The 18703-nt window shown below is 34.7% G+C and overlaps 2 protein-coding genes across 3 annotated transcripts in view; both read right to left on the bottom strand.

Annotated features, from left to right (window-relative positions):
• LOC148610241 (uncharacterized) lies at positions 1-6929 on the bottom strand. The gene is made up of 5 exons (XM_088542515.1): positions 6589-6929; positions 4058-4717; positions 3382-3473; positions 2685-2766; positions 1-302 (listed from the first exon to the last, which is right to left on the bottom strand). Exons 1-5 carry the CDS (start codon positions 6779-6781, stop codon positions 82-84), a joined length of 1248 nt encoding a protein of 415 aa, XP_088398641.1. The 5' UTR covers positions 6782-6929; the 3' UTR covers positions 1-81.
• A 2939-nt stretch (positions 6930-9868) lies between these two features.
• The window catches only part of LOC148610240 (uncharacterized), an 11974-nt gene continuing 3139 nt past the window's right edge, over positions 9869-18703 (bottom strand). The window contains exons 5-17 of one of the 2 annotated variants that reach the window (XM_088542514.1): positions 18395-18563; positions 18011-18155; positions 17159-17277; positions 16692-16834; positions 16084-16231; positions 15631-15834; positions 15117-15326; positions 14054-14833; positions 13505-13717; positions 12979-13074; positions 11567-11844; positions 11066-11273; positions 9869-10311 (exon numbers count right to left, since the gene is read on the bottom strand). In XM_088542514.1, the coding sequence (XP_088398640.1) occupies positions 10031-10311; positions 11066-11273; positions 11567-11844; positions 12979-13074; positions 13505-13717; positions 14054-14833; positions 15117-15326; positions 15631-15834; positions 16084-16231; positions 16692-16834; positions 17159-17277; positions 18011-18155; positions 18395-18563 (2994 nt within the window). In that variant the 3' untranslated portion in view covers positions 9869-10030. Of the gene's footprint in view, positions 10312-11065; positions 11274-11512; positions 11845-12978; positions 13075-13504; positions 13718-14053; positions 14834-15116; positions 15327-15630; positions 15835-16083; positions 16232-16691; positions 16835-17158; positions 17278-18010; positions 18156-18394; positions 18564-18703 lie in introns of both variants that reach the window. The other variant, XM_088542513.1, reaches the window with a different exon arrangement.

Below are 18703 nucleotides of genomic sequence, written 5' to 3'. Positions count from 1 at the left end.
TTTTTTACCATACTTTGTATTTTATTTCTAAGTGAACAATAAGTTGTACAAACACTCAATCTTATAATTTTTGTTTATCTTCTATTGCTTTTCACAAATGTAACCGAATTTATTTGAACAATTAATATCGTTCCATTTATAGGCACTCTTCGAAAAATGAACACAGTCTTCGTTTCTCCAGTTATCAGGATTTGAACCGCCCCAGTCCGTAAAGGAGGCAGCTGTCCCGTCTGACACCCACGTAAAATGTCCTTCATGTGTTGTGTCATGTAGTCCCAGCCATGCATGTTCTGAATTCATCTCTATAAATATAATATCTCTCGAATTATTCATAATAACAAAGCCATGAAAAGTGTATAGTGTGTATAGTTTTTGCGCGATAAAACCAGTTACTTGAATTTTGTATGTCAAGTGCCCTTGAAGAATCCTTGGTATCGATTCTTTGAATAAAATCAGGGGCGGATCATGAAGTTTTGGTATGGGGTTTCAGGCTATTTTTTGGCTCTGTTTTGCCAAAATTTTAAACAAAACACAAATTTTCATACAAAAGAGGGAATACACTGATTGATTATTTATAGTTAATCCTTCTAATCTGAACGCAGTGAAACATCTATAAATACATGTATGTAGTGCAATGTATCCGCTTTTGCAATTTTATAATGTTATATAAAAGCCCACGTTGCAGGATTGCATATTTCTGTCTCACTTTCAAGATGATTTGCATTCACATCTAAACATGATTTCCTTTTGAAGATTTTAAATTGTTTGTTTAGCTAGATTCATTAGTCTCAATTTCCGCTATGTAGATGACGTATTATCGTTAAACAATCCTAGTTTAGGGATTTTATACACCTACCTCAAAGAACCTGAGATAAAGGATACTACAGACATTGTGAAGTAAACCTCATATCTTGACCCACACTTAGAGATCGATGGTAAAGGAGAACTATTTACCATACTATACGACAAACGCGACGGCTATTCATTCCGTATTGTCAACTTTCCTTTCGTCAGCGACAACATCCTTTTAGCGCGTACGTATAGATTTTTCATATCACAACTTGTATGCTATGCCAGAGCTTGCCGTAACTACAGACTTTTGTATCGCGCTAGGCTTCTTACAATTACATGTATGCTTATAGAACAGGTATATTTAGCTACAAGATTGAAATCATCGCTACAGAACTCGTAGATCGTTACGGTGCATATTCATTTGAACCATGAAAACTGATTTATTCAACATGTCATAGCCTTCTTTTCCTCTTTCGTTTACCCTGGACTTGACTCTTTATGAGCAAGTCGGCTTGTGTTGCTAGAAAAGCAGATGACTCTTATCATACCACTGTACCTGGTCCATGCTCTTAAATTTTACTGGAGTCCGAGTTGCTTTTTTACTTATGTTACTTCGTATGTATTATTTTGACTATTTTATGTACTTCGTTGTGTTTGTCTGTTTTCCCTGACTGGTCTTTATCCTTGGTTTATATTCTTTTGATTTCCGCTAGAGTCTTGGTTCCCTTGATGACTCTTTTGATAGATTCAACTTATTTTCTCATCAATTGTGTCCAAACTCTTTAAAAATCATCATACAAATGTGGTTATAAAGACCATGTATGATCGAGATGTAGTGATAATTATGTCAAATATCGTTCATTATATGATTGAACAACTATTTTTGGTCGTTCATGCTACGCTCTGAGAGCCTCAGTCGGCTATATTGACATACTGTGTTTATGTTTACGCTTCAAAACACACACATTCCTTTGCACACGTATGGGAGCGCGGACGAAAATTTAGACATGATCGGCTGCAGAAAAACAGTGAAGGCAGCATGGACAAAGTGATAGTTGGCATTGAAAATACGAGATGAAAACAATTCAACAGGAATAAAATTATTAAGGAATTACAACAAGGAAGACGGAAAATTACAATAAGGTGTTTTCAAGGGTTCAGTCAGACTCAGGTATAAGTTTCTTTCCCCGAGCTGAAAATTACTCTCTGTAAACAAACTTGACCGGTAAAATCAAGGTACATGTAATACCATTCTTACGGCTATATTATGTCGTTTAGTTCGTTGCCACACTCTTTCGAGTCTTTCTACATGGCCGCTATATTGGTTTCTAGTTGACTGGCGTTCATGCATGTATGAACGATCTGGCGAAGTTCATGCATGTATGAACTTTCTGGCCACGACGTTCTCGACCAATCAAAAACGGCTATAAGCATGAAGAATCTCATGAGTAGAATTATTGCCTAGTAAAGATTTCCACTCTACACACTGGCGTACTTCCAAATAGTTAAGGCTCTCCGACCTCCGTGGGGTCTGGAAGTAGGCCAGATCATCAATACAGCACCCCAGAGACATACAGAATGTACTCTGACAGAGTTGTTCGGTCAGGTATCCTAAATGCTGGTCTCCGCCACTCAAACTACTAACACGCTACTAACAGAATCCCCGTATGTGTAGTCGAGACCGTAAAACCCCCAATAGAAGTAGAAGTAGAGATTTTACATTAAACACGTACATTCATACTATGTACTTGGATGTCAAACGCGACTTAACGCTATCGTAGTAAACCATGCATATGTATGGCGTTACCAATGACAAGTATTATTAAAAAAAATGATCATAAAATATGTGATAAATTGTTGACGAGAAGTAGTTAACTTATTTCTAGAATTACCTTTCAGCATTGACTTGATGAACCAATTTTCAATGATGTTTTCAATTTTTACCAACCAGCTGGTCTTTTTTGCACAGTCATTCTGAAAATACAGTGTGATAGTGACTTATTATATAATTACACCGTTAAGTGAGCTTATGTCGCAATCATTTTATTCATTTTAATCATGTCAAGTCTGTGAAATTTCTTGGAAATGACATAGGTTCCCGCCAAATTTCATAAGTACCATGCAGGTAGCGGAGACGTACATGTACACTTGCTATATTGTAGCTTAAGCGTAATGATCATACTCATAAGTAGTACATGTAGCTATTTAAGGAGGTAAATCTAGGGTTAGGGACACAACTCTTGCAAATCATTGGAACGTTTATATTCACCATTTTACATCAATCTCATGTAAGCATCAAAGTAACTTGGACTGATTTTATTCTGTTTCAAAGAAATGCTTGAAAGGTTTTGGTGAAATTGATTATGATACATACATATCACTGATTTCAAAGAGTTATGTCCCTTACCCTAGGTCTACCTCCTTAAAAATTTGTTGGTTAAAGTATGAATTATACGTATTTGATAACAGCTTTTCATCAATGAGTCTTAATTCATGTTATTGAAATTTCAGTTATTATATTGTACAAGTACATGATAAAATGTAAAAGTAAGCTAATTAATGTCTTTTTAAAAAATGTAAATACGTCACCTTGGCATCTTCCCAACTCTTTTTTGCTTTAACCACAAATAAATAGCATGAACTTTGGTATGGAATCCAACCAGTTTCACATGAAACACTGCCTACAAATATAGGATAGTCCGTAAGAGAACAAAACTTTGATAGTGAAAATATTATCATTGCGTTTAGAACATGCATGATTTGTACTGTAATCCGTGATTGTTTTTGAGGCAGTTTTATTTCTCGCTTTTTCCGTGGTAGCGCGAATATTAAGCTATCAATAATATTTTCTTCAAAGACCATTTATAATACAATTTAAGGAATGAACGCAAAAACAGATTGATCGCAGAAACCGCAAATATGTCCTGGTTTATTATTGTAAACAATAATAGGCGATAGTATTCAGTATTAACATATTCATCCGGAAAATTCATCTCTTCGTCTGCTTGTGCTTAATTTTCACCATTTTATACTCATTCCCGTTACACGGTATGTAAATATCGTTGTCATGGTTTCCATATTTGTCATAAATTTATTCATTGCATTGCTATAAAAACACTTACAAGGAAACCATTTCATGGGAGATAAATTGTGTAAATGAAAATTTATTTTTTCGCCATAATTGACCCTATGTCTATAAATCCTTTTATACATGTACGAACATATTTTTCATGTATATAAATAATGAATGCTGACTTTTCATTACCGACAGGTCCTTTATCTCCAATTCGTCCTTTATCACCTCTCGCCCCTTTGTCTCCAGTCAGTCCTTTATCTCCTTTCGAACCTTTGTCTCCTGTAGGTCCTTTAGCACCTTTTGGGCCGTTATCTCCTATGACGCCCTTATCTCCAACCATCCCATTATTGCCAGGAAGCCCCTTGTCACCTTGCGGTCCCTTGTCCCCAATTGTACCCTTGTCCCCAGTCTGCCCCCTGTTACCATTTATCCCAATGTCACCACGGACTCCTTTTTCTCCTTTAGATCCTTTATGTCCAGTCAGTCCTGTGTCGCCTCTTGTACCTTTATTACCAGTGGGACCCTTTTCACCAACGCCCCCTTTGTTACCGGCTAAGCCCTTGTCCCCTTTGGGTCCCTTTTCTCCTCTCGGTCCATTTCCACCTTTGGTACCCTTTTCGCCTGCATATCCGGGCGCTCCCGCAGTGCCTTTATCTCCTACAATTCCTTTCGGTCCAATTGGACCTCGTTCCCCCTTTGGTCCCTTCTCACCTATTGGTCGTGTACCTCCTTGGATACCCTTTTCCTTAAATGACCCTTTATCTCCCTTTACACCTTTTACGACTTTCGTGTTTTTATAACCACTGGGATTCTTGTATTTAGCAGCAGATTGGTCTGTGTCGTTTTTGCCTAAACGTTGAAGAAAACTATTAAATGAAAAATAGTGTATGCATTCTTTATTCAATACATTTGATTCAAAATATTCTAACTACATGTGTACATGTTTAATTGAACGTATTTGGTACTTGTTCACAATTCTACAAGAATAGTGTTTTGATAAAAGTCCAAACTAATGGCACACGCAGGCGCGGATCCAAGGACTGACGTACCGGGCGTATGCCCCCCTCTAATTCAGTAATTCCCACAATTTTCTCACCATAATACTGTTTGCCTTCCTTTGAACGGCATTTAATTCAATTAACTCCCCACTAAACTCAAATCCTGGATCCGCTGCTGACACGTATCGTATCGGATGTTCCTTTTCTATGGAACGCCTAAACTGTCTGATGAGATACACATTTGTTTACGTGTTGTCAATTTTATATTACTTGCTGTGGTTTTATAATTACATGTGGTCATTTTGTATTTACGTTATGTAGGAACATCTTTACATAATGTCGTTTTGTGTTTACGTACTGCCATTTCGTCTTTACGTTCTGTTATTTCGTCTTTACGTTCTGTAACACGTAAACAAATGTGTATCTCATCAGACAGTTTAGGCGTTCCATACTTAGGATTCTAATCATTTTAGATTGTACCTAATCGGTGAAGTCCCAATAAAAATAGATTGAAATCTTGATTTTTGAATAGGTGTGACTTCATGGCTTTTATTTGATCTACATCCCGTGGTAAAACACATCGTCAAAAGCTAAAATCATAAGATCAAGCTTAACTACGAAAAGTAGTGAAAAGGCTCAGAGTTAAGAGCAGGACAGATCGAACATTTAATTCTGTCTTTAAGGTAAATAATTCATGTTAAATAAATAACACACTATTTTTTTGAAAGGGCTTAATTCTTAACATAGTGCTAATTGAATGTTGACGACTATTTGTGATTCAAGTCATGATTTTGGCATGCCCGGGAAAAAGTTATCAACTATTGACATTTTACAACGGTAAAGCGAAATTAAAATGTCCAAGGCTGCAACACGTTCAATTGGGAAGAACGGGATAAGTCCTCTACTTTTCTCATTTACCCACCCTTTTCTCCTTTCAATCTGCTCCTCCCTCATATTGAATGAAATTGGACAATCACAAGAAAATTGTTTCTTGAGATACATATATATATTTACTTGAACATCATTAATTTAAATGCTTCTTGAATATAAGGTGTGGCAATGAAGAAAAAAAAACGTAGAGATTTTATTGCATTATCTAACTAATTATACCTGATACATGTAACCACCAGAAATAACAATCAAAATTTTCGTAAAATTTGCCTTTCAAGAGGTTGAATTTGGTTGTTGCACTACGCAGAAATGGCGGGAATATTTTCCTGCACTTTTTCCCTATATAAACAGTCAAAAAATATCTACGTAAATAGCTTTGCAGTTGTTATCTAGATGTACTGAATATATTTGAGGCAAAACAAACCAAATTGAGATATATGATGTGCCATCCATTGCCTGATTCTTACACTGAAAGGTACTTAACTGTCTCGCAAATCAGCCGGAAACAGGTGTCACTTCCAATATTCAATTCTTTTTATATAAATGAAAACTAATTTTAAGAAACATTGGGAATCATATCAATAATCGTCCACAAGTCTGTATGGTTATAGGTGAGATTTTTCGTATAACCCTCAATATACTTGTAAAGTTAGACTGGGGTTCTAGGTTTGGTAGCTGATCACTCCTTTCCATATTAAGTTGACCCTTTCCCGAGTTCAGCCCTATCATTGGGCTATGTGTGTGCTGTAAATAGCAATAGTCTAATATACCATTGTAAGTGGTCTACTTAGGGATGGCAACAGTAAATACATTGCTATACTCAAATCTTACCTGAATGCATTAGTACAGTTGTAATGTAGGAAACAGTGAATGATATTAGAATCACAAAAGCAACAAGAAACACCAGACGTATAAAGTCCGTTTTGGATAACCTAAATTTTCTTCTGGTTTTATCCGTGTGTGGGTCCGTTATTTCGAACTCATTTTCCTCGAGCATTTTCACAAAATCAACGGTTTCTGCCATTTGAAGATTTGTAAACGAAATCCGAACTTTTATATCTACATATACATTCACACCTTTTCGTAAGATGAATGTGGAAGTTTTGTTGGAAATCGCTAATTTCTGTAAACGACAAAGTGAAAATAAGACGAAATAATACCACTTGAATATGAGATAAATAGCTAATTTGAAACACTTATTGCAATTGAAAGTTTGTAAAGCCTCTTACAGTTAATTATGTAGGTTTTGTGTGTCACTACTTTTTCATATCATGTTTAGATTTACATGGCTTGTTACAAAAATAGGATATTATATTACATTTGGAATTTGTAACCGAAAGGAAAACCGAAGATCATGCTGATCTCACCAGACTTACATCAATATTTTTATAGTCGACTAGAGGTTAAGAATTTCTAAATTTTAAGGTTAGAGGTAATAGAATCAAGATTATTCTAGACGTAACACTGACGTTCAACCAAACTCATTTATATTATTAACTATTCCTTAGAATGAGCACAATCTTGTGTAAGTAAAAGTCCAAGGGTTATACATGTAGCTCGTACTACAAGATGTATATACATTTTGTACTTCACCATTTCTATAGACAACTGAAGATGAAGATACTTTCAAATTTTAAAGGTCATAGGTAACAGAATCAAGGTCACAGTCAAGGTTACTCTAGAAGTAACAATGACGTTCAACCAAGTTCATTTATACATGTACTATTAACTATTCATTAGAATGAACTCAATCTAATGTAAGTAAAAGCCAAAGGGTCATAGCTCGTACTAAAACATCTAAAACGCGGAGCACGTACATTCCCTAGTCTGAATCCTAATTCATAGAAATAGGGTCGAACCGTTATGTAGTTCAAAGTCCAGGGCATGAAAAGTTATTAGGTACTTCTCCGGCTAAGAATCGGACAAAATGTGTATAAGGTGTGGCACATGAAGGAAAAAAGAGGCAGTGATTTTATTGCATTGACCAAGCATTTATATCTGATAACCTCCAGAAATAACCATCAATGTGTTTGTAAAATTTGCCTTTTTGAGATTGGTCAAATTTAGTTAAAGGGAAAGATCACCTTTGCATTAGGTTAGACTATTATGAAAAAACATACCCATGTAAAAATAACCTATATTGGAAAATACGCTTTTGCAAAATGCTCAAGCTATGCAAAATTCGAAATCGTTGAACTATATGTGGATACCATCTTGCAGAACTCTCCAATCTGAAGGAAGATCATTGGCAGACTTTATTGATTGTTGCCGATAGCTTCCGATTAGCTCGTGACGTCACTTAGTAGGTTATATACTGATACAAGTACTGCCTTATAATGTGTAAACAACCCGAAACAAAGAATAAATGTTTGTGTCCATATTAATTTACAGTACCTAAACCGAATAAGTGACATCAGGACCCAATCGAAATCAATAAAATCTGCTTATGATCTTCCTTCAGATAGAAGAGTTCGGCAAGATGACTATCCACATATATTTCCAAGATTTCGAAAATTGCATAGTCTTGTGCATTTTACAAAAGCGCATTTCGCATTAAAAGTGATTCATTTTCGCTTACATTGGTATAAGTTTTCATAACAGCCTTACTTAAAGCAAATGTGGTCTTTCCCTTTAAGAACTAGGAACAATAGCATTAACCCATGAAAAAAGTACACCACATGGAACCCTTAAACCGATAAAAATTGTACAAAACATATGACACTTGTATACTGTAATGTACAAATATGTTAAGCAGTATGTCTACTTTAAATGAAATTGTTCAATGGAAATTGAGTGGAAACTCAACACATGAATGAAGTGACTGGTTCCGTTTTGAAAGCACTTCAGTCCTATGATTGGCGTTCAAAGTGTTACTTTTCTTATTGTAAAGTTTTTGTACTTCATGGTAAAATTTAAGAAACGCAGGGTTATGTTTTACCTCCCTAAAAAATCTGCGATGGGGTTTTACTAGTTTTATACGACCTTAACTACACCCTTTAATGAAAGGTCAAAACTTAGTCCTGTCAAAATAAATTTTTAAAGTAAAAAAACATTGCAACAGAAAATGTCTGAATGCGAGGTGACCATGGCTATAAGCGACGAACAGGAAGTTGATTTATGATCGGGGACGAGGACAAATACTACACCCAGAAGGCTAGACTGACGCTACCGAACAATTACTAGCGAACAATTATATGGTCATATCTTATAACCAAAAAATAAAAGTAAACCATAACATTCCATCAAATTGTAATTCTTTTAAAACCGATAGAAAAACTCAATATGGAAAGGTTATCTATCTAAAAAATCAACGATTTCACGCAATATTAAATAAAAAAACCAGTCAATCCAGCGTTTTCCAAATAGAAAACATCACTTGGAACCAATTTTAAGGGCTTTATTTGAAATGGTGCCGGGGGGGGGAGGGGGGTGGGTTGGGGGTCATGGGGTATAGTGTTATAGAGGAGACCCGTACCCACCATTCTACGTCGGAAAAAGTAAGGATAAAGTTTGGTTAAGTGAAGTGCCAGTCGATGGAAAATTTTCCAACTATAAACAGGGGCGGACCTCACTTAGACCTAGTTTGAAGGGCCTTATTTGAAATAGTGCCAGGGGGTCATGGGGTATAGCGTAACAGAGGAGGCCTGTACCCACCATTCTACGTCGGAAAAAAGGGGTTTTATAGATGGAAAAATTGTCCATCGACTGCCACTACACACAATTTTTCATTTAATTTTGCGTGAAATAGATAACATTTCCATAATGAGTTGAAATATTTTTATGATCAGTTTTATGAGAATAACAATTTGATGGTACGTTATGGTTTACTTGGATTTTTTGGTTATCAGATATAACAATATAATTGTTCGCTAGCATCAGTCTAGCACCCAGAAGACATATGAAATTAAAAAATAAAACAGAAGAATGCACACATACACTAACGAATAAATGAGATACTCGGACTTCACAAAAACTGAAGTATTGACCATATGCAGCGATATAGTATATAAGCGCTCTCCCTTTTTTCCAGAAATATTGTAGTTTCGTTTGTTGTATATCTTGGTAGGTAATTCGCGCATGCATCGAAGATAGATCTGTCGTATCTAATATTTCCCGTTAAAAAGGATTTTAACGACACAAACTATAATTTATAATCAAACAAATAATTACTGACTAAACCTTACAGTATTTAAAACTATCACAGTAATACAAGTCACTCATAGACGGATACAAACTTTAAGATATGTTAAGGGCTCATCATGACATATTTTAATTACGAAAGTTTCACAGCTGCGCTCAAAAGAGTTGTCATGCCATTGGCAGATACCCCACGGACAACAACATATGCTGTAATGTGTCGCACGGATTTTATCTTTGGCGGAAGAACAAATTCCAAGAAGGTGTGCTTTGTTTCTTGCCACTGGATAATATCAGCGCTCCCTAATGTTGTCCCTGCGGATACTTCGTAATATATAGGATCTGTTGTCTGAAAATGGTCCTTCCATGATGCTGTTAGAGTACGGTTATCAGCGGTAAGCTGTAAATTTGGATTATCTGGAATGCATATACGTGTAATATATATTAACCGTCATTCGATATAAGTTGGTTTTTAGCAGGGGCGGCTCCCGTTTTTCAGTTCAAGGGAGGGGCGATAGAATAAAATACCGAGCGAAACAAGAAAAACACAATTTAGTAGGTAGAATTTGTGAAAAATCCAGATTTCACGCCTGATACGCTAAGTGATTTAAGTATTTTTATTTCAGATGAAAATTATTATAGATTAGTTTGCTATGGTTTACGTGAATTTCATGTGCAGTATGATCAACGCATATAAAAACTCGCATGCTATATATGTATCTGATATTTTGCTTTACCAGAACATATATTATTGCAAGTTTTACAATAAAGTGAAGCAAGGAAAACTTTCTTCCCGAAATATTTGAAAGGAAGTTAAAGGTGAGTGTATGCCTTTGAATAATTAACCTCGATCACATATATCATGTATATGGTATCATCGAGTAAAGGAGAATATATTGATCACTTTGTTTTGTTATCATTCTTCGTATATTCTATGTATACAACATCTTGACAGGTTATAAGATCAAAAGAAGTCTAATTTATTTGTAAATCGTTCTCACAATACTAAGTTCCGTAGTATGATTTAAAATATATAATGTAATTTGTTGTGTGTGTCTATTTTCGTTGTCTGGTCGTTGTCCCTGGATGTTGTTTTTTTATGAACGTCCTGATCCTGGGATCCATTGATTTTCATTAAAGAAATTAAAGTGTTTGGAAAATAAAAATTTACCTGTGAGTTGTGGTCGCAAAGGAGAGACAATAAACTCTTCTATGACAGGAAGACTTCTAAGATACATCTTGTTGACTGCTTTGACACTTATGGTGTGATTCCCTGTTGTCATATCAAGTGCACTGAGAACACAATACGATGTACTCTGCTCTTCTGCTGTCAAGGATTTTGTAAGTAACGCTGATTTGTCTTGGCTGTCGAAAGTTAACTAAAATGATAAAAAAATGAATTATAAGAAAGCTTAACATGAGTATTATTTGAACTCATTACTTTGAAATATACAGAAAGTCCAAAACTTATGACTAGAATTATGTAAAATAAGTCTTTTAGGTCATCACTTGTAGGTTACTGGTAGTAGTTACTTTAAGAAGTTGCTACCAAACCGTAGCAGAACTTATGATTTATCGATACATGGACATTTATGATAAACAAATAATTGTGACTGACCAAATATGAATCTATTCCTGTCAAATCTGTGTATCCTGTCCATTTTAGTCTCACCAATGACGTATCACATTGAAGATGACCTTTAGCGTCGTACTCGCTCAAAGACTGCGGAATAATCTCAACCTTAGCGTATGTTGTATTTGGAGAATGGTTAGATATCTTGACTCCATCAGTTGACAAGGAAGATTGTAAACCAGCATTATTTCTACATTGTAAGGTGACATGGATCATTTGCATAGATACTTGTTTACTGGAGAAAACTTTTGATATTGTCTTTATTGCACTGGGTAATTTCTGGAACGTTTGAATTTCGTTCCCATACGGTTGGTAACCTGTAAAAATATGAATATTAATATTTACTATTTGTTCAGCAATGTAACGAAGAGGTTGGTATTAAAGTCATATAAGAGTGTAAAGTATTAACAAGGTGGATCGAATCTTTCACAATGAGCATTTTTCCGTCATTAAAATTACAGACGTAATTATTTTTAATAAACGAATAGTGTTTGGAATAAAGTAAATAATTGTATTAAAGTTATTCAGAAAGACTTTTGGCATAACAATGTATATGGTAAAATTACAAACACTAACTTTGAGAAAAAAAAATGGTGAGGAATTGTTCTATAGGAACTGAATTAGAAGCTCATTTTTGTAAATATTTCAAGTAGCTAGAGGCTTGAAAGAGCATGAATTGATCCCCTTGCCCGTTAAGCAATTTGTATAAGCGGCAATGAATTTTCTTGTATAAAAACTCCCAATGCTCATACTGAAGGAATGATTGTATCAATTTAATTCTCTCTAGTAGCTTCCGAGGAGAATATTTTTTAAAGTAAAAAAATGTCGTAGAAGGACAGTAACTTTACATGACAGTTTCAACACGGATAGATCTCATCATGCTTAACATTTTACCCCTTTTGTCAGAACTTGGTGAACCTTAACAGTTTTGGAGATATATGCAAAAACTTCTGTCTGACCCTTCTGTTCTATATCTAGCTCAAGGTCACGGGAACTATTCCTATTACTTTGCGTCCGTCGTTGTCATTAACTTTTTTAATTATCAGCTATACTCAAAAACCGTGACGCCGTTGATTTAAAAGACTCTGGGGTAAAATGGTAGTTTTGTGTTGCAAATAACTCAAAATTGAAAAGGTTTATCCGAATTCTAACGAGATAAAACTGTTCAGCATGATGAGATTTACCTGTTATGAAATGTTCGTGTAAATCTGTTAAGTCATGTTGTAGTTATTGTCCATTTTCAACGATTGTTTTGCTATTTTTGATGTTATTTCTTAATAAGATCTCCTCTGGCATTGTCTGATAAATAGAACCTAATTTGGTATGAACGTTCCCTAAGGTGTTCTGCAATGAATCAACATAAGGATTTTTTAATATGTAGAAAAACATGGCCGCCATTACGTAAGATAGAACATACAGTTCAGAGAAAGGAAAAGTTTAGGCTTAATTACCAACTGCCCATTCACAATAATCCAGACCAGACTCAGAATCATGGACATTCCAGTTAGCTGAAATTTCTTCAGTTGTCTGAGCATCTATATCTGAACCTACGATTAAAATATATAAAAAATAACAACACGCTGAAAGAAATAAACAAAACAAGTAGATAAAAAAAAACATATCATATTTAAAGTGTGCATCACGGGCAAAAATCTATTCTGATCGATAGAAATAATATTACAGAAGGTTCTTAATCCTGATATCCTTATAATAAAATTTTACTTTCAAGATTTTAAAGGTAGGTCCCAAAGGGCTAAGAGGTTACTTCATATAGCAAAATAATGTCTTTTTGCAATTTTTTGCTAGATATAGGACAGCCTATTTTTGTTTCATAATGTTGTAACAACCAGAGTTCTGCTGCTGAAGTCGTTATTTACATGAAAAAGCCAAAAAATATATGTTTACCTAAAACATAAATTCCATACAATCGCACAAAAAATCATACTCTGATGACTTTATTTGCAAAATTAACAGTACCTATTCCGTCATTTATAAACAGTATATTTGGCGGAGTGAGATCAACAAGAAGATCCTCGGCATGTGCTTCTCGTCGCAATCCGGCAGCATTGGTTGCTGCAACTGTGATGTGTATGATTGAGGTATGAGACAGAGTCACATTGTAGTTGTAAGCAAAATTACTGAGACCAACGCTCTGAAATCCCTGAACATCTGTACTACCTTCTGTGTAACCTACAAAACAGTGACAAACTACGTTAAGAAACTGGAAAGAATTTGACATGTAACTTTTTGTTTCATTGTGGTAACAACTGCGCTAGGAATTGACCATCATATTAATGAACTGAGCTATTATAGAAAAAAAGAACACACAGACAAAAATAATTACGAATTACTATATCTACAGTTGAAGTTTTTTTCAATGGTAGTGGCTTAGAGCATATCTTCAAATATCTAAAATTGATGAAAATGATATCCAACGTGGCACAATTCTTTTTCGTAAAGGTACAATCCTAAAACAAGTAACATGCTTAGTTTATTTCATTGCAGTCAAGCTTAATATTAACTTACCAATAGCCCACATATAATCTACAATTGGACTTTCCGGATCTATGAAGCTCCAAGACGCATGTACAGACGACCACTGATGTATAGAAATGACATGTGCATACACATGTTTACTGTTTCCACTGGCAATACTGTCATTGTGTAGTTCTGTTTCTTGAACTTTCAAATCATCAAAAAGAATTCCAGTATTACCCGTCATGCTCCCAAGTTTTACAATAGCTTCCGGTCTATATGACCAGAAATAGAATGTATGATGATGCCAATCGACATTAGTCGATAATACGTCATGTTTATCTTGTTTCGTGTACACCATGAAAACATGACGTTGACCACCAAACTCTACATAACCTTCTTTATTGGCAAGCACTGCACCAAGAAGAGGAGGGTGTGCAGTTACGAACGTAATTCTGTATAATTTATTAACATTGAGAAAATTAAGTATTTGGGAAATTTCGCCTTTTAAAAATAAAAACGCACGGCCATCCATAGCAATATTTTTACCAGACTTCAAAACATTGACACAACTTCCTACTGAACTATTCCAACTTATTGGAAGTGCATTTGATGAACCACGACACAGGCTAATGTTTTTGATATGATCCCAATTACTGGGTATATTATCGGAATTCTCGAATGATGGGTTCAAAGCAATGTTGTGTTCTAAATGTTCCATTGATGCTGGTTTGGGGTGGGTCGTGTCGACGACAACTCCATTTGATTTAACTGTCTTTGATGTATGGTTCATTTGATCTACTGCAGAAACAACACTTTCATACTCAGATCCTATAAAGAAAGAGAATACAATCACCGAACGAGTCACTAAGTTTCAAATAATTGTTAAGTTGGGATTCAAATTTTGTTCCTGGATTTTACTGGCTCGTTAATATTAATATACATACTGATCTAAGTGAAAGGAATGCTAATTTCTTCTAGTTTTGTTTCACAATTTATTTTCATTTTAATTACACAAAACACTACTTTCAAATATATTTGTGCATTGGTGAAGAGAGTAAACGATTGCTTTTAGATTGTTTTTGTATTGTAATGAAAGAAATTTTATTTTTACCTGGTATTAGACTTGAATGATTTAACATTCGGGAAACAGTTCTATGAATGCCTACATTCTCCCATTCTCTAATATCGCATGTCCCGTCCACTGAAATTTTAGTTTGCACACACCACATATAATGCGATATACCAGAATCCCGGTCAGAAAAACCATGCCATGACGCACTAACAATGTTTGTAGCATTCTGATAATCGATGTCATGAACACCTTAAGTAGAAAAAAATGATGGTATGGCATATAAAATAAATTTCATAGACTTATCAGGAAATCGCAAGTTCCAACTGAAAACATATTTGCTGATTTTTTAAGTGCGTTCATAGCTATAAATGTCGCTGAATAATTCTATTGTCGGAATTCTAAATGTTATAGATTGCATCTGCCATTTATTGACCATATTACTTATTTGATACCCTACGCAGAACTCAAAATAAATAATTTACCGGTCCCATCACAGATCTTCCCAGGGACAGGATTTAAGTGGTTCAACCGTTAGCTAATTCTGTTTACTTACCTATTCCATCTCGGACTGTCCCAGCGAAAGGTGGAAGTGACTCTACTATTATACCATCAGATGATTCCGTTGCATGTATACCAGACCGACTGTAGCCGACAACATTACTATAAAACACTCTCCCAGGCGTCAAAGGGACTCGGCTGATATTATGTGAGGTTACACTCCCCGGCAAATCTAACTCCACAGAGTGAATGTCATGTCCTAAAAACAAAAAAAAACAAAAAACTAAAATGTTGAAAAATTAACCCGTTTTGTAAATACTCTATTATTATTTGTCCGAATTTTAACAACAATTTCCAATAAAAAAAGGCATACGAATTTTACTCACAAAACTGCCTTCCAAAAATTCTTTGATTTTTTTTCATGGGTTTGTTATAATTGGTGACATTTTTGTTCATGTTGTATTATTACAAATTAGTATGTAATTCAATTAAGTGCGTGCATTCTTACCACCGGGATATGTGCTGATATACACTTTAAATCTGTCGATAATGTTGGCGTCATCTCTAAATACATTTGTCCACCTGATTGTGAATGGAGAACCTGGTTTTATAAAATCAACGTCCCTTTTCCAGTGTCCTGGGATTTGTTCGACAACCTTTAAAACAACCTCTTGTTTCGTTATATGCTAACAATTCAAATCATTTGTCAGTTCAAATATAAGAACGTAATGCATTCTTAAATTAAAATAATTGATGTGCATTCGAATCAACATAATAATTTAGCGGAAGCTTCAGGTTTCGTGTATTGTAGAAAACTGCTTATGACCAAAACATCAAATAATGACAAGATTACGAAATGTACGAGGTATTTCCTGATTTCTGGTCAATAGAAACAATTAAACTGTTTTGCAATGATTGCTGAATCAGTTGGTACTTACTCCCGAACATGCTTTTATTTTTATAAGAATGTATGATTAGACACGCTAAGTCTAGTAAATAATATACAGCGCGTAATTGTTAGCAGACCAGGTGCATACTCAAAGCTTTGTTAGGGAAATTCCTACTAAATTGTTGGCTCTGATATTGTTTATTGTTAGAACACTTTGTGTAACAAACCGCTGATCCTTTAATTTTACGCCTGGACAACGACGTAGATAAAACACACACTCCATTTGTCTTAAAATCTGCATATGTATCCTCGCTGTACCATGCACGGGTTACCATAGAATATGCTATACCTGGTTCCTTAAGGACTCGTCCTTCAAAAATATTAAATGATAGACAATTACCCGATATATTACTTTAGCGCAATCTAAAATGCGATTATTATTTGAGTTTTAATAGAGTTACATTTTAGAAAGTTGTGTATGTTAAACAAGATACGTTTGTCTCCTCAATCAAGAGTTTGAATCATATATTTTCAATTAGTTGAAAAACGATGAAGGACATAAATGCAAATAAAAGCATATTGTGTGCATTTTACAATTCAATTAAGTTGTTTAAATTAAAAAGCGAAATAAAGCATAATGATAATAAAAAGAAATTATAATAACTTGACTTCTAAAATAATCCTTATCGCTTACCTCGCCTTATATTCATTATTGCCTGATTACTTTGTCCAACGTGATGCCAAACATTATCAGAGTCTGTAAATACTCCCTCAATTGCTGTTGATCTGGTTAATCCAGCACTCCATTCATACCTTTAGCATAAAGATAAGTTCCTTCATCAAATGCATTGAACTCTTTAAAGGGATTTTTATTGTTTTAGTGGTTTGGCACATCCTTAAAAACTGTGATCATGTTAGTGGTAATAGTTGTCCAAGCAATTAGAATGTTTTCGTTAAATACTCATTATCTTGTTTCATGTGATTAATATTACATAATCAGTAAATACTTATCATCTGTATTGAACTGCACGTTGTAAATCGGTTTAACATTAAAAATATCAATTCAAACGTTTGACGATACATTGATATATATTTTAGCCGTAATTAAAAACACTAGTTTGCAACAATTTTAGGGATACCTTCGTAAATATACTGCATGTTACATGTCAAAATCTGTATCTCGTGCTGTCAACCCTCGCCCTATATCACCCCTTGTGCGATGGCCCTTGGGGTGATATAGAAGTCTCGAGTAGATACAGCATGGCATCCTGATTTGAACATGTCATGTTCATTATATCATATATTTTAACCAAACTTCAAGTATGGTCTGAGAAGGGGTGCAATATAAGGCATGCGATATTGGTCTAGGGGTGTTATATAGGGTATGCGATATAGAGTAGATGATATAGCGTTTAAACAAACACTTATAATGCAGATAAAAAAGTTATATTTTAATCTAAATATATGACATACATGTAGGTGTATAAGTAGAAAAAGCATACAGGTGTTATGAAATATTGTAACTAGAAAAAAATGCATTACATACCATAAGGGCTTCAATCCTTGTGCCTGTACAATGTGCCATTTGGCAGCAAGAGCCAGGTTTGACGGTGTATATTTAACATCAGTAAATGTCGAGGTTGGTCTTACGTCAGTTATATCATACACAGCAATCAAACTGTTTGGGTTGGCTGCAAAAGAACGACAAATATCTATCGTACGTCAAACAAACATATAAATCTTATACAATTCTATTTGTGTTCTGTTTTATTTGTAATAATTCAATGTAATTGTTCGAGGTATGTTTCTGTGTGTTTAACTGCCCAAGCTCTTAAAACTAAAAGGAAATATATTTTTCTTACAATTCCAGCTATTGTTTTTGATAAATAGTTCTCTTTATACAATTCTAACCAACAATTATCAATCAAACCTTTGGATATGTCTTGGCATTTTATTCCTTTCAAAGAACATCTTTTTCCTTGAGCTGCACAAACACAATGACCTTTACACGAAACAGCTAAGCAACGCCGTATCAATGCAAGTGATCCACCAGGGACTAATTTGAATTGTGAATGAATCATCATACTACGAAGTCCAACCTGTATGAGTATATGCAACACAAATAAAAAAAGATATTAAGTCGAATGTTATTATTTTTCTGATGTATTTATATCATAGTTACAATGTTCCGTACAGCCGACACCAAAACCCCTACCCTCATACTTTCAACAAAATAATG

This window comes from Perna viridis, chromosome 8 (genome assembly GCF_037379345.1).
Source record: "Perna viridis isolate PV_CMFRI_1.1 ecotype Kerala chromosome 8, ASM3737934v1, whole genome shotgun sequence".
In the NCBI taxonomy this organism is placed as follows: Eukaryota; Metazoa; Mollusca; class Bivalvia; order Mytilida; family Mytilidae; genus Perna; species Perna viridis.
This window is presented reverse-complemented; position numbering and strand designations above follow the sequence as displayed.

Coding starts and splice junctions, on each gene's coding strand:
- LOC148610241 (XM_088542515.1), bottom strand. CDS start 6,781: ATGGCAGAAACCGTTGATTTTGTGAAAATGCTCGAGGAAAATGAGTTC. Junction 2,767..3,381: donor AGAGTTGGGAAGATGCCAAG/GTGACGTATTTA, acceptor CTGTATTTTCAG/AATGACTGTGCAAAAAAGAC. Junction 303..2,684: donor CATCAAGTCAATGCTGAAAG/GTAATTCTAGAA, acceptor TTATATTTATAG/AGATGAATTCAGAACATGCA.